This window comes from Rhopilema esculentum, chromosome 20 (assembly GCF_057945365.1).
Source record: "Rhopilema esculentum isolate cy_ngs chromosome 20, ASM5794536v1, whole genome shotgun sequence".
NCBI lineage: Eukaryota > Metazoa > Cnidaria > Scyphozoa > Rhizostomeae > Rhizostomatidae > Rhopilema > Rhopilema esculentum.
In genome coordinates, this window is record NC_142834.1 from 4990910 (window position 1) to 5006993 (window position 16084).

At 35.9% G+C, this 16084-nt stretch overlaps 1 protein-coding gene across 1 annotated transcript in view; it reads right to left on the bottom strand.

Moving 5' to 3' along the window:
- Positions 1–126: 126 nt before the first annotated feature.
- Positions 127–16084, bottom strand: part of LOC135687523 (uncharacterized) — a 31254-nt gene continuing 15296 nt past the window's right edge. The window contains exons 29-53 of the mRNA XM_065204097.2: positions 15675–15882; positions 15117–15325; positions 14553–14734; positions 13978–14116; positions 13690–13795; positions 12930–13154; positions 12128–12370; positions 11494–11625; positions 11042–11230; positions 10307–10626; positions 9669–9799; positions 8694–8844; positions 7530–7918; positions 6940–7122; positions 6217–6373; positions 5585–5743; positions 5015–5193; positions 4429–4617; positions 3837–4070; positions 3329–3524; positions 2395–2731; positions 1958–2068; positions 1584–1636; positions 1091–1316; positions 127–451 (exon numbers count right to left, since the gene is read on the bottom strand). Coding sequence (XP_065060169.2) covers positions 321–451; positions 1091–1316; positions 1584–1636; positions 1958–2068; positions 2395–2731; positions 3329–3524; positions 3837–4070; positions 4429–4617; positions 5015–5193; positions 5585–5743; positions 6217–6373; positions 6940–7122; positions 7530–7918; positions 8694–8844; positions 9669–9799; positions 10307–10626; positions 11042–11230; positions 11494–11625; positions 12128–12370; positions 12930–13154; positions 13690–13795; positions 13978–14116; positions 14553–14734; positions 15117–15325; positions 15675–15882 — 4779 coding nt within the window. The 3' untranslated portion in view covers positions 127–320. The remainder of the gene's footprint in view (positions 452–1090; positions 1317–1583; positions 1637–1957; positions 2069–2394; positions 2732–3328; positions 3525–3836; positions 4071–4428; positions 4618–5014; positions 5194–5584; positions 5744–6216; positions 6374–6939; positions 7123–7529; positions 7919–8693; positions 8845–9668; positions 9800–10306; positions 10627–11041; positions 11231–11493; positions 11626–12127; positions 12371–12929; positions 13155–13689; positions 13796–13977; positions 14117–14552; positions 14735–15116; positions 15326–15674; positions 15883–16084) is intronic.

A 16084-nucleotide genomic window follows, 5' to 3' on the forward strand; every position in this document is an offset into this window, starting at 1 on the left:
CTGCTACTGCAGGCGCAATTGCTTTGGTAATCGAAAGTTTGTCATCCTTCATGTACTGCAACATCTACCATTATTACATACTCCATGTGGCAGATTAAAGAAGACAGGGAGACAAAGAAAAAACACTTTAGATAAAAGAAGCTAACTTTTCTTGCATCATGATAAAACGTAGCTAAAAAATTTTACGAAAAATTTGTTTTAAATTCAACATTATGCTGCCAAGTACATGAAATTCTTATTTCTAAAAAAAGATTTACAAAAGCATGGCAATCATCTGGAAAAGAATTTTCAATGGTTAAATTGGATAACAATTTTTAATGCTATGTAGGGCAGCCTAACTGAACGTTTTCTCCAAAGTTTGCATTGTATATTTGAAGTCTTGTGTTAAAAATAATTGACTTCAAACATCCACCAAAAAACTTCGCTGGACTACCAGGCTTCACAATGTGACCTGTCGAGGGAAAATGAGACGATTTGAGACATTCTCATTCCCTTTTCCCTCAAGAAGCGATACAAAGAATAAACAACAAATAAAAGCAACAACAACCAATAGCTGATTAGTTGATAATAATTTGTTATCTAAAAAGAAGGGTGCAAATTGATAGAACAACTTAAGTGAAATCAGGCACTATAAGAAAAATAAAAGTTACGGGGGCAAAAAGGTTTTGTGGGTATAAACATGCAAAAGGTCGAACGGAAGATATTTGTTGTACTGTTTTAGCTACAATTTTGAAAATTACTGGAAGAACTTAAGCCCCCAGTCCCTCCACGTCCGGATGCGGTTAAAGTTTCCTTTAAATGAAGAAGCAGTGAATTAATGCATTATTTAGGCTGTAGTGTACAAATCTAACTTCGAGATAAATGCGATCCGGTTTGATGATTTTGCAGAGAAGAATATTAGAGGAAAGCAGTGGACTTTCTAAATTGAGTCGAAGGCTTTAGTAACTTTGTACCTTCGCCGAAAATCAATTATCGACCAAATGAATACTTCAAAAATCTTTACTTTAGGTCGATGATGGTTAAGGCACAAATATTAATATTTAGCTAGCAAAGCAGCCTTGAACTTAAGTCGAGCTAATACACAACTCACTTGGCACTCCACCAAGATACAGGTTGCCTGCAATGTTGCCACTTCGACTGAAAGAAAAACTTGTTGTAACAGAGTCAACAGTGATCGAAATGGCGTTGCTTTGAAGCTTGATTTGCAGGCTATGCCATTGTTGATCACAAATCAAGTACGATGAGTTTGACTTAGGGTCACTCCATATTGCTGTTTCAAATGCTTCATTCAGCATCGGTTTGTAGTGGACGTAGATCTGTAAAAAGGAGACCGTGGATGAAACAGTATCAGTCAAATCACAGAGACGGTAAGAATAGCCTAGGATAATACAAGGTAGTACGTGACAGTATTCCTTAATGTGCCTGCATATTCAACAACAATAAATTCATCATTGATAATTATAACAGAGTAAAAGCCATTATAACATAAATTTATGCTGAAGGTACTGCTTTTGCTACAAGGAATTATAATCTCAATTGTGACAATCTAGAGTATAGGAGAAAATCAACTAGCCAACCCTTACCTTGCCATGATTCAATTCAGCAACAATGAATCTTGCATTCACAGTTTGATTCCCTGAAATTAGATAAATTTGACCGTTATTAAGATTTTATAAAAGTCAAAAGCACATCAGTGGCAAATAAAACAACAGCATCATAAACACAGCAGAAATCATTTCTTCAGAGTAATAGATATCTTCTAAAAGCTAAAGCCTACAAGTGGAATCACAAAATGCATTGTAATTTGTAAATGAATAATATCGTGTGGAAAATGTACCTTCGTAGTTTTTGAGTCGTTAAACCAGAACAATCGGTTCTATTCTCAGTACATGTTATGATAATACAATTTATGCCATTCAACACATAATTACAATGCATTTCAACACCGCTTTCCTACCTGCCCCATTTTGTGTGTCATTGCTGAAGAGGTAGAATAACACTCCTGAACGTTTGTTGGTCTTAAAACTTATGGAAAAGGAGAAATTCGCTCCTAGCTGGAAATTATTGGCTGAAAAAGAAAAGACACCTTGCTAAAATATTTCACATGAGAGATATGCGTGCAATAAAAAATCAGAAGCCTATATCTATGACTCCAGGGTCCAGCAAAATGTTTATCTTCATGTTGCTTTGTTATAGCTATATTCATTACATAGAAGTTTATTCTGATTTCAGTTACAAATATTGTACCCTACCAGGTTACATTTGTTTAACACGCCTGGAACGTCTATTATTAGTGACCGTGAAGCAAGAAAGCTTCTAAAAAGTGGTAACTAGCAAGCACATATTGGCAAACATATATACATGTACATCAATAAAATTACATATATACATTACCATAGAATATCCATCCAGAGCCATTGAAAAAGGTGCCTGGCTCGATATTGATGTAGCAGGAAGAAGGTCCTGAGGAAAATGGACGAATATCTGGTGCTGCTAAGTTAAGCGAGAAGAACTGAAACGAGGATGCTATCTCGAATCTTCGAATGCACCCATTGAATGCCGTTCTACGACCTGAAAAGACTGGCGCATTGACAGAGTTTGGTATGCCACCTATATACAAGGGAGTATTAATTCCGATGTCAGATGGTACAGTCGATATATGATTGCTCTGATACTCCTTCGAAATGGGCAGTAAAATTGCACCAAATGTGTTGATGCGCAGCATGTGGATCTGCAGGAAGCAAACATACGAGAAACGTACATGTTTTATCCACACACAGGCGAGTAAAAGTTGTCGTAGAAGAGTTTTAGTATAACTACGTTGTTGCCTGCCTGATGGTGTATTTTATTTGTTTTCAGAGAAATTTATGATACAGGGCGCACGCCACGAAATTTGACGAGGAGGGGGAGGCCAAGGCTTTTTTCACCTTTTACTGCAACTTTGAATTCATTTGCTTTGCAAAAAAGTGGGGACGCCAAGGACAACCCGGATCCCCCCATGGCGTGGGTCCTGTGATAGGAAATCGAATAATTTTCTTCTTACAGCCAGGGCCTGATACACAAGGAAAATAATTTGTTTCCCTTGCACTGACACGTTAAAGCAATGCAGATTGTGTCTACTAATGCAGATTGTGTCTACGGATTTCATCATGCAATGGAGTTTCAAAGATTAAAACAGTTCCAAGTGAAGAAAATATAACCAAATTATATGATGCTTTACATCTGCAAGAAAGCAGCTATAAAATCCGTACAGCCATGACATACGTATTATCATTATATCACCTTGAGCATTTGGTTTACTTCACAAAGAAGACAACTTTCCACTTACCAAATGCCATTTCCCATCCGCATAATCATTAGTCGTTGAAATCATCAAACTGTTTGCTCCAAGCCCAAATCGAAACTGAAGCCTCCCATTGACCAGTTCCAAACAAATGTGTTGTGTTGGTGCAGTTGCATTGTCGGCAGTGTAAAATACAATACCGTCTTTTGATGTAGCTTTAAAGTCAATTGTGACTACAAAACTAAAGGTAAAAAGGAGAATCAGCACTCACTTTATAAAAAAGATTCTTGTATACAAGTAGCACGTGAATTTTTTGGTAGCCTTAGATTGGTCAATTTGTTGCACATTGCTCCTAAACCGTAAAAAAGCTTTGCAAGCCGTCTTCAATAGATATAAAAGGACTTTTAAGGCAATACTGGGCACTAATTCACCTTTGTTAGAATGCTAGATTAGAAAATCTAAGATAATTTATAGTACAATATTAATACATACGCAGAATATTTATAGTACAATATTAATATAATGAGCATACGACACCTGGACAAACTCTTACCTGGATTTAAAAAAGCGCTTTTGCTCTTCGCTCATATTATATCCAATGTAGCTTTCTCTCCCAAGCCACGGGAGGTTGCCAAACTGGATTTGGTTTACTTCAGTTGATGAAACCGGAGACGAAAAGCCCGCACCGCATGTCGGTAAAGGACCGGGTGGTAGCGGAGCAAAGGAACTGGGTGCAACGCCTGCGTACGATACTCCGTAAGATGTACTCGAGTGAAAGTTTTGAATCCTGAAAACAAAATACACTGCTAAGAAAAAAAATTCTAAAAACGCACCGCATATTCTTGTAGTCTACACAATTAATGTAAAGATCGGTCAACCAAAGGAACTGGACAGCCAACCTATTTTTTGCAAGATTCAGAATTCTTCAAGACAGACATAGAATAGAGACTGTCATGGCCAAGGAAGCAATGATTACCCAGCTTTAAAAATCGATGTTCAGCTTTTACTCGCAAATGACTTTATTTTATCTCTTTCAATCAATCAACAATCATTCAATGAAACAACAGTCAAATCAGCCTGCTTTGCTTCCTTCTGTCTATTCTATCTGCTTCATGTAGTACGCAACGAAATCAAACTTCACAAACCTGCTATTGATAATAAGGCTCTGGACATCCATTTCAAGGGAAACTCGCGTTGGAATAGCAAATGGAATGCTCATTGATGCAGGAATGCCACCAAAATACAGGGGGTTGCTTGCTGCTATTTCTCGTTGGAAGTTGCCAAACCAGCCAGAGTGCACCAGTACCCCGTCAACATGCAGCTGATATCGGAAACTGTAAAATGAAAAGAAAATGTGAATAAAAATCATTGTTCTACCGATCTCTAATAAAGTTCTTGAATATGCAACAGGATGACTAGCTTTATGGAACCCCATATGCATGAATGATACATAGAGATATCAGCTCTGACGTAATTGGAAATGGTGAATGTTTATTGGTAAGCTTTCAAGATAGCTTACTCGGGTAGCTCACTCAGGTTGATTGACATTAGAAATGTCAGCTTATCAAAGGTTTAATTTCATGCATACCAAATTCATATTCCCTTGAATTTATTCTCAATGGATGCACTTTTTCAATGTTTCTGAAGGCCTTTGCTTTCCTATTCAGATTTTAGTGACAACATCAATATACTTTTTGTTAATATACTTTTTTGAGAATTAAATATGCTTACCTTGACACGATGTAGTTGAGAGAGACGTTGTGCCATCGGCCATCACTCAAGGTTAAATTTTGACTCAAGTATGGCGAAAGTGTTGCAAAATTACTATCATGGAGAGTTATCACTAAATTGCCACCAAACAAGGCCATGTAGAAGTAAACAAGTGCTCCCTGGTTTCGAAGGTATTGAGTCTGAAAAGAACCAAATTGTTTACCTCTAATAAAAATATGGCTTAGCTATCAAGTCGGATATAGAAATCTTGATTGGTATTTCATTGTTGAATAAACTTTTTAGTTTTGCATTGGAAAAATTTGAGTGTTTTTCTTGATAGAGCTAAGTGAATTAAATTAAAATAAGTAACGAGAAGGTTTTAATGCATAAGCCAAGGGATCTGCACTGGTGTTTCCTTAGAATTCGTTTTATGGCCTAACCTCTTATGAGCATAAAATGGTGATAATCAGGGCCTAACAACAGTATTGGTTCTCATTTTCAGCCTTCCAAAACATATCTATAACATTTCAAATTGATAAACAACTGCAGTTGAGTTCAATTTGAATTTATCATTAAATATTTACGACTCACATTTTCGTTGCTGTACATTATAGTACCGGTTAGCTGGTTTGTTTTGAAGACCAACGACAATGACGTCATCAAATTCATTCCAGAGTCTGGCATCAATGCTGCGTAGGAGCCAAAGTTTTTCCACCACATGAAGCCATAAAAATGCACTCCGGCAACCACCTTGATTTAATGAATACTTTGTGAGAATCAGCTATGATAATATATTTACCAGCTCTTTATACTATTTTCGTTATGCATTAATTTATTCGAACATTTATTTAACATTCTTTTTATGCAAGAAAATGTACATTAGAATGCCTAAATATTCAACGTTTCTACGTTACTTTGGTAAATATAGGCAACTCTCAGAATATCATGGTTGCTTTGAACAGATTGGCATGGTTCTGAGTCACAGACAAAATTTTGCATAATCTCAACGAATTGTTTTAACTGCTTCCTGTTCCTGCGTGTTTATTCAGAAAATTACTTTATCATTTTCTGTCAATGTATGGTAATTTTGTTCTTAAAAGCAAATTCGCTTTGTCCCAAGCAAATTCGCTTTGAACAAACTTATTACATTTGAATACATTGTGCATTGTTGAAATTTCTAAATTGTAAACTGTGTCATCTAAAATAGATCTTATCAAGCCTACCTGGCCAGCGACCATTCCATAATAGCTTGTCCCAGATTCAGATACCCTGTCGGCTGAATTAAAACTCCTCAGCTGCATCTGCTTCGTTGTGTAATAACTAACGTAGAAATTTCTTATATCCCCTGCGTATGTACCAGTTGTTGGCAAGCCTTGTGAACTGAAAAATAAAGATTTCAACATCAAAGAAAGTAAGATGCCTTCCACCTCAGTTTTCTAGATAGAATAGTAGCAGTTTAAATACCCTCATGTGTAACAAGCATGGTGAGCTTTTTTCTTCACGGGATATAGCTGGTAACAAGGCAGGGGCACCCAAATTTGATTTGCAAGGGGATTGATTGTCGTGCCAAAGAATGGGGATGACTGGGGATAAAAAGTCTTAGCTCGCACGGGACGCAAAATCTTAGAGTTTTAATGTGCAGGATTTATACTGTTATGAATAAGAAATGAGGGTTTTGAGGAAATATACAGTTTATTGGTATAATGGAATAAAAGAGCAAACAGTTGAAACGCAAACTAGTTAACGAAAAGTTAATTTTTCGGGTAGTCTATCACCTTTATTCGTGTTTTGCTGTGTTAAATGTAAACAACAGGTATCAGCTGTCAGTTATTACTTAAATGATTTTGTTGGGATCACTGACATCATAAAATGCTAGATTTCAACTCAAATCTATGTGAAAAATTACAAAAATGCAATTCTACATTATTGGCATAAATAAATCATACCTAGTCGAAGGTGGTGCTCCAAGAATGATGCGAAACCCTTGCGGTAGTTGAGTTTGAGCAAAGACGTTAACCGTTTCTGTGTGGACAGCATTTGTAGATCCAACAAGTGTTGCTGACAGAGTCGCGTTAATTGAAGTACGAGTCATCGTAACCCTGTACCATCGTCCATCGACATAGGTATTCCTATCGCAGAAACATTTATCGAGAACTAAAGGCGATTTTACGAAACTTATACAAATGTGCTTTCGAATGGATACAGAAAGGTGTACATATGTATAAAGATCATGGCTACTTTTTCAAAATTGTCCTCTTAACTAATGTTAAGAGAAAATTTTTCCAAATATTTTTGAAAAGGTGCTTCCAATTTTATGTGCTCTTCTACAACCTGTGGTCTATTTTTATCTTCATATATTCAAATATATTAGCCTGACTTTTATAAAAGTCAAATAAAGAGTAAAATATTTATTAAAAATTCTTCGTATTGCCTTCAACATTATTACACTAACATATGTGTAAGGGAATGTTTTAGCAAAAACATAGCATTCAAGTACCAACGAATAACTGTAAACTACAAATAAAAGTCAGTATACCTTTGAGTTATCAAAGCAGCATTTTGACCGACTCCGGATGAAAACTGGAAGAGCAATTTGCCTCCAATAAGATACAGCGCATAGACAAATGACCCGGCAATATTAGTGACACCAAGAACAACAACATTATCCCTGAGCGTCCGGAACTCCAACTGAACAGCCGAGTAGTCAGCGTTGATTTGCAAAGGTCCGGTTCGTAGCTGCAATGCACCATTGCCAAAGAAACTTATCCACGTACCGGATATCGTTGGCCTAAATCCGTAACGAGTTGCAGCAAACGAAGGGCTGCCAGAAAACGAAATTTGGCTCCAAAGATTGTATTTGATAGTGTTGATTTCCAGGTTGTCAATTATGCCACTGTACTGGCCATACAGGGTCACAATGCTTGTCTGTAAGGAAAATATCAAAAAAGGTATATTCTATAATGTTGCATAAACAAATCAATTGCTGAATTTTTTGCAAAAAATGCTCCAGCATTCTGAAGGATGGCAACTGAGATGAAAGGAAAAACGAGACCCTGACAAACTTTGATGACCAACATATGGCAAGTTGGAAAGGCTGGCGAAAAGAGAATAAGACAATTAATCGCAAGCTCTGGATCAGTCCTGCCAAACATATTCTCCGGTACTTAAAGTCTCAGAGACAATGGCGAAAACATTGAAACGTAACAAAAAAGGATAATTAAGATAACCCACAATCAAGTGAAGAATGTGGGCTCTTGACTGTGCAAAATGTAACGAAACATAAGACACATATACAGATTTTCAAATGCTTGCATGGAACTGCTATCCCAAACGTTACTTCAAATATCAAAAACGTTCATCATAGCAAAGAGAAAACTTAATAACGTCTCACATTCCAAAAGGCAAAGCAGAGTCTTTACTAAAATAATTTTGTTTCCAGGTCCATTTTGCTTTAATGAACTTCCAAACAACAGCCGGAACGTAAAATATGTTTTTTTGCTTAAGCATTTGAAGAAAGATCTCTAAAACTATTAATTAGGCCATATGACAAACTTGTCAAAACGATTATAATATTTGAAATATTATACTGAATAAGACTAATACATAGCTAAGTTAGGCTAAAACAACGCTTGCAAAAAACTTTCACTTTATTAAATGAATGGTCGTGGATTGTATTTGAATTGATGCTAGAATGCCTTACCATGAAGCCGGGGGCAAAACCTCCCAAGTAAACACGGCTTGCTGAGGTGAAGTCCATTGTATTAGAATCTCCAGAATAGATTGATTCCCCCTGAGCGGAGTTTACGACTCCTGAAGAATGTCGTATTGTCAGTATTCCTCGTTTACCCTGCCTTTAAAACAGAAAATATATCTGGTTTATAAAATATCACTTTTACTTTTTAAACGATAAAATCAGATAGCAAGAGGAGATTTGGTTGAAGGAAACAATTTACAAAGAAAAATAAGAAATTTCTCTCAAAGAAGAGCATTTAGTAGAAACCTGCATTAAAGAACCTATATCTTTTCTCTTTAGCCTATATGGGTTCTTATTAAGTGAGTAGTTTGAAGTGACTTTATAAAATTGGTGCTTTCTAGATGCTCTTTTCTGTTATCTGGCACGTAATAATGGGTTTCAATCCTTTTTCTTATTTCGCAAATGATATTGCACGAATGATTTGTTCATTAAAGAATAGAAATTAATATATTCTTAATTGTTGAAATATGAACCCTTCTTGGAAATAAGGGCGGATAAGATCCTTAATAAAGTTGCTTAAATTCAAATTGGTAGCCTAAAAGTTCATATAAATATCAGTTCATTAAAGCAGGGTATGACTGTATTGCAAGTGAAACGAGAAAGAAAATCATTTCCTTACTTTAGCATACTAATCAGTGTTAAAAATGGCTTTGAATGAACAAACATTTCAAGACATGCTAAAAATTCTTTGGCAATGGCAATCTTTGGTAAGTAGATTCCTATTTCACAGCAGCGAGCCTGTTTTATACCTGCTTTAAGAAAACGTTTCTATCAAATTTAACCTGTCATGCAACAGCCACAATTTTTCCTTTAATACACATTAAAATATAAAAATAATAGGTGATGGATCACAGATCAAGATACACACAACAGTAAGCAACAGAACGCGCCATTATAGAAGTCGAATAAGGGCAGGCATACCTTGCTACATGGACATAGTACCACTGATTTAGCGCGATCTTCATATCATTTCTTATCACAGTTTGTCCAAATCCAAGGTGGTATATAAGATGAACAAAGCCATTTTGAAGATAAAGTCCAATTGAATGTTGCTGGAAATGAACATTTACATGAAATTAATTTTGAAAACAATTAATCTCGTTTTGTATGAGTGCAAAACAAGCACTGTATAATGAAATTAAAGCTAATCAATACTAACATATATGGAAACTAAAATATCAATACAATATTTTAGAATGCTCAAAAAATTTTCCGCTTCCAATTCAGTTAAATCTATATCAAATTTCTTTCGTTTGGCAACAAAATCGTAACATTTTTTTTGGCAACAATTTGGCCAAAACGAAGAAAGGTAGAATAAATAGTAAAATGAAAAAAGATATGCGTGATTACCTTTGGCTATGGCCAAAAATACGAGAATTATAAATAAACTTTTGGAATTCATACATAAAGCAAAGAAGTGTTTAACCTTTAGATATGAATAAAAAGTCTTTAAACAAGGACAAATTGGTGCTATTTTCTATATGTTATGTTTTAAACAAAGATAATATTCATATTTTTCATCTTTTTGTTGAGGATTATATGCGTAAACATTGACTCACCATCCTTCCAGGCTGCGAAATAATATAAAAAACTAGCCCATTGCTAGCATTTGCTTTGAAATCGAATCCAATATCATTATAAAAAACTTTGGTTATACTGTTTGTGTAGCCTTGCAGCTGATACACAACCGAAGATGAAACATCAAACTGGATTGCAAAGGGTATTTGAGACGTCAGTGTTTTCAGTCTGGCTAGCTTCGATTCCATTGAAGACAAATGAATACTGACTCGCTGGCTTGTAGAGTTGATTTGACTGGAAAGAGTCTTGGCTGTGTTGACGTTGTTGAATTGGAAAGGCAGTCTTGTTTCAGCCTGAGAAACTGTGTTAAGAGATAGCAAAGGCATAAATGATAATTCATATTGATTTAGTAAGCAATCGCTTTCAACTCTATGGATGCGCAGCACTTATGTAAGGAGCAGTATTTATTGGTCAACTTAGGAAAGGGTTCTGACAGTTAGTAGCTGATTTAGGGCGAATCTAGATAACAATGCATAAAAGCAATAATAAAACAAGAACTAACTGTGGTTCAAGCTCTTTTCACACTAAAGATGTTCACACATGTGCAGAATTATTAATGCTACATTCAAATATCAAGTTTCTGAAAAGAGGTAGTTTTACATAAGAAATTGAAAGTCTGGTGAAATCGGAGAAAACGAAGTACAAATTTAACTTAGGCTACTGTAATAAAGTCCATAAAGCAGTTCAATCAATATTTGACAGAAGATCTTGTTTACCTGAAGAAGTAGCATTTGATATGAGTGAGGAAGCATTTCCAACCATGAAGACAATTTGGTTATATTTTAATGTTATTTCGTAAATTGTTCTGTTGAATTGAATTGATTCGAGTAGCACACGTGATGCAGAGTCAGTTGCTTGTTTCAAGATGATATTGGCGGCTTGTAATGATGACTGAACGATGGTAGCTAAGGAAAAAGCAAAAGTGTTTCTTATTGATAGAATTTTCAGCTTCATTATCATTGATATGAATTTGAGTTTATGCAGACCTTAGGAAATACAAAAACGAGAAAAAGAAAAGCTGATTTAAAAGCGACGTAAAGAATTGCAACACAATACTGTTTAATGCAAAAACAAAACAGAAACGATACTGTTTAATACTCTTAAAAGAAAAAGAATAATTCTATAAGGGTTTAACTATAACAAACAGAATATGTAATTTTTAACTTACCTATTGATTCTGTAAGCAGGAATCGCTCAGTTACCGATTGCAATGTTGTGAATCTGCTGTTAACTTCTTGCCAATATGGCCATGCACTTTGAAAGGTCGCGTTGGCCGATGTCACGAGTTCCATCAAAGTGCCTAAGATGAATTTTATACATGAGCAATAAACAAAATAAAGCACCTTCACATTGGCAATAGAGAACCACAAACACTTTAGACTTATACTTACAAGCGCAATTTCTATTTAAAAGCAACAGGTTTTATGTCGACCAGTAAATCAAAATAAGCTAAAAGTACGAAAGCTTGCATTTCTAATTTCGTTTTACCAGTAAGAGGCTCTAGCCTCTGATGATACTGAAAAGCTTTAACAAATAACCGTTTGATTTTTTACATTTTTTGCAAGGACAGCAATTTTGACATTTAGTAGGCAAACAGATAATTTTTTTTCACAAACAGCAAATAAAAAAAGGGTTCTTTCGTTAAACGAAACTCTTATTCGTCTCAAATCTCAATAAAAAATTTCACGAAAATAGACAATAATTTCGGAGTTTGCAGCACTTCTTTCTTTCTAAAAAGTTAGTGTTGAGAAGAAGTAAGCAATATTGATAAAGCTAGCTTATAATTGACATAATATACTTACTCCGTAGTGGTACAGTTTGCCTTATTTCACTGGCTCCTCTCCCTTCATTTTTCCCAACTTGTCTCACCCATGTCACTGACTCTCCTGCGGTTTTCTTGTACCCAAGCAGAGCATATGAGCCCCACGTTCCACCCCAAATTGGCGGAATGGCACCAAGAGACATGAGTTGCCCAATCAACATCGCTTGGAACAAGGATGAAACCACGGCGTGGCTTTGTTTAACCATTGCTACCATTTTTTGTCCTTCAAACAAGTTGAAAAGTTAGTATGAGTCTATAAAAAAGGCTGCTATAATTTTCTTCAAAATATAGGTTTATCCACCAAATTCGGTCTTATCAGGTTTTCAGAAGATTCTATTGTCATTTAAGGCAACCGTTCAGGCAACCACCACTATACAGTCGCCTAGAGAGAATAATAAGCCAAGCACTCTTCTATAAGATAGCCACCTCTTCAAAGGGATACCCCATGCATAAACATGAAAATTTCATTCGCAACGTTAAGATTTATAGCATGTATCTTAGCAAGTTTGGCATAATCCATGCATATACCTCACGCAGGTTTCACATAATTTATGCATATACCTCACGAAGGTTTGACATAATTTATGCATATTAGATCTGTCTGACAATCTCCAATCAGTGGATTGATCTCTATGTGTAGTTGTAGAGTCTCAATGTGAGTCACAAGCTTACATAGAAGGACACTGGTGAATTTTCGCTCTAGCAACAATTACTCTTTACGATTGGCTCTTATTGCGTGCTGTTAGTATGAAAGCTGCAGCCTTCAAAATCAGCGGTCTCACCTGGAATGGCATCGAGGTAATTAACCATGGCCATGGTTGCACTTTGATCGACATCAACTCGAAAATTTACTGAAGATTCGACGACTCCAGTTTTGCTGTCAATAACGACGATGTTGAATCCATTGAGATGCTTGCTGTAGTCCACGCCTTCTATTTCAATAATTGAGCGTGGAGTGGTAATATCACTGTTGCGGAGGGTCTCGGATCGCAAGTAGAACACAATGTCTGTAATTAAATTCAAGCACCTCAAAGGCGATTGGAAAAAATATAAACTGTTTATATGAAAGATGGTAGTATAGTTTAGTTATATCAATTTCTTGTTACTCAAAAATTGGATTACTCTCTCGCCACACAGAACCTTTAATACAGCCATTAGATATTTTATACAAGGAAAAGTAGTTGGTTCCCCCATAGGTCAATAGAGATTATCTGTAGATCAATACAAATAGAAATCAAAAAGGGTGTTTGCCAGATGGGACAAGGGGGCAGATTCCATTACACCCGAGCCAAGAGGGGCCCTAAAAGTTATACCGAAATTCCTAACAATAACAGCAACAATAACAACCACACATTATAGACATTACATCGGTTTCCATCTTTATTCTTGTTCAAGCCCAAGAAGAGCTTCTCGGCAGGCCTGTGCTGACGTAGTGAAAGCCATGGAACTGAAGACCATTTGGCTTTCATATATTCCAAAAGATTCCAAAGAAGATGAAAAATGTTTTACGTCCTCATACTGTGATTATCAAAAACAACTCACAAGGAACAGAAACATTTCTTGCAGTGGATGTTGCGAGCAGGGCCTGTGCCTCGGCTAATGAAGCATCTGCCTTGGCCTGCAAGCTTGATAGTGAGAGACTTTGCATCTGCAAAATAATGAGAAATAGAAAAGATAATTGATCGGCAATATCTATCCTGCAATGACAGGCTTAGTATTCTTGAAGTGAGAAAACCTTGTAATCCAGCATATAAAAAGGTTCAAACCTAAGAATAAGCTGGAAAGATTTAAGATTTGGACGTATTATGGTTAAGAAGTATCGTCACTCACAAGTTTAAGAATTTCGTTAGCAGAGTTGTTTGCCAGCTTTGCTGTTTCTAGAGAACTGTTTATCAGTCTGTAGATTTCACGATACGTATTCACGGCATTCACTGCGGCAGATGCATGACTTTTAGCAGATGTAAATGATCTAAGACAAAAAGAGTGTCATTAGCATTCTAAACTTTTGCATCGTTAAGATACACAAAAAGAATAGCACAGGAAAGAGACAGTTTTTCTTATTCCGTGGAAAAGATAAGCAGTGGGAGAGAAATTATCATTAACTGCAACATTACATTATCTTTAAAGCTTCTGAAGATATTCCATCGCATAATATAGGTTGGACTCCTACCTTAAGGGTACACTTCAACAAATCACTTTTAAGTCATGTTTCTACAGTACATAACGTTGTAGCTCACAAAGAAGTTGGTGAATATTGATTTTGGTGGTGTGGAATCCAATATGTCGGAAAGTCAAGAAAGCAAGTGGGTATAAGCTTATATTTGGCAAACCGGTCGTTCGAAAAAAAAATTAACTTGTTTTCAACAACCGGTAGTCGGAACAAAAAACTAAAAAAGAAAGCTTACGTTGAAAGGAGGTTGGCCTGAGACTGCAGGTTATTGGCAGCGGTCTGGGCCTGAGTGGCTGCTCCTTCTGCTTGCGTCATCAGCGTCTCGATCGTAGAAATCTGGGACGAGAGAATCTGCTGAACGTCTACCAAACTGTTTTGATTTGCACTGAATGACCCAGACCAAATCAGATCATAGCCCTGTGAAGAACAATTCCATTAATAAAGTGTTTTCAGCAATGTATTTTCTTGCGCTAGACTTTAAAACTGCATTAATGCAACAAGTGGCATGGACATCAAAAGTAATTATTTCACTTAAGCCGTTTAAATCATCTCTAGGTGTACTAGAGTTTTAGATAAGTTTATTTTCTACTATTATTTCCCTTAACAACTATTCAATTAACAGAGTAAAGGCATGGCTAGATGAACATTCATTGCAAAATATGCATTAGAAATTTTAGGGAACTATATATAAATACATGTAGTCTTTATTGAAATGCTTGTTTAGTAAAAAAGCCAGTTTTGCTGAATCTCAATAAAAGACAAGAAAGTTGCAACGTAATACAATTATAAAATATGGTACCTTAGGTCTAACTGAATATGTATTGGTAACAGTTCTGGTTAAAATTCCAGGAAGAAAAGCCAGACTAATGATAACTTCACCCATAAAGTCATCTGGATTGCCTGTGTCTTTGTCAAATATGTTGATGACAACACTGGTTTGCGGAAGTTGTTCACGAGTCAACGCAAACATGTATGAATCTTCAATTGACCAGTTAGGGTTAAGAGTGCCTGAAGCAAAGAATAAAGGTTTCGTAAAGAAGAAGAAAAAATAATCAAATTAAAAATGGACCGCAGAGATCCATTCAAACGATAGGGTCATGATTAAATTTTGACTAAATAAACAATATAACAAAAATAAAAAGTACTTTCCATTTTCTAAAATTCCTCCTACAACCATTTTTTTATCAGCCAGGAATTCTGGATTTAACAGCAAATGAAAGTGATCGAAAACACACAAATGATAGATATTATTTGATAATCTAGGGAATACAAACAAATTTCTTTAATCCTTTCATAGCAAGATTTGAACTATTGAAATAATTTAATAATTTGTACAAGAATGCAGATTTGTCCTTACCATTCAAATTACGAGATTGCTTGGATCCAACTGAATTCCAGTCAGGTTTAATTGAAACAGTGAAGTACGGGTCTGACAATTGCGAAGGAAAGTCACGAGCAACTAGATTCCTTCCATTTAATACCTTGACAGTTAGAGTCGAAGCGAGGTGTTGTAGGATGGAAACCTGCAGTGTCCCAGAGACGGTTGTCGTATGAAATTTGGTTTCCTGTGTCGACGAAATAGTTAATGATTGATTAGGGCAAAGTTTAAACCTTTATAAACATCTTCAAGATATGTTAAGGTTCATGATTTGACACAAGAAAGAATGCATTTGCAAAGCCATTACGACAAAAATTCAATGCCTACAACTCAAAGCTATGTGACGCACAAAGGCCATAAAAATTTAAGTTGTGGAAATAGCATGCTCC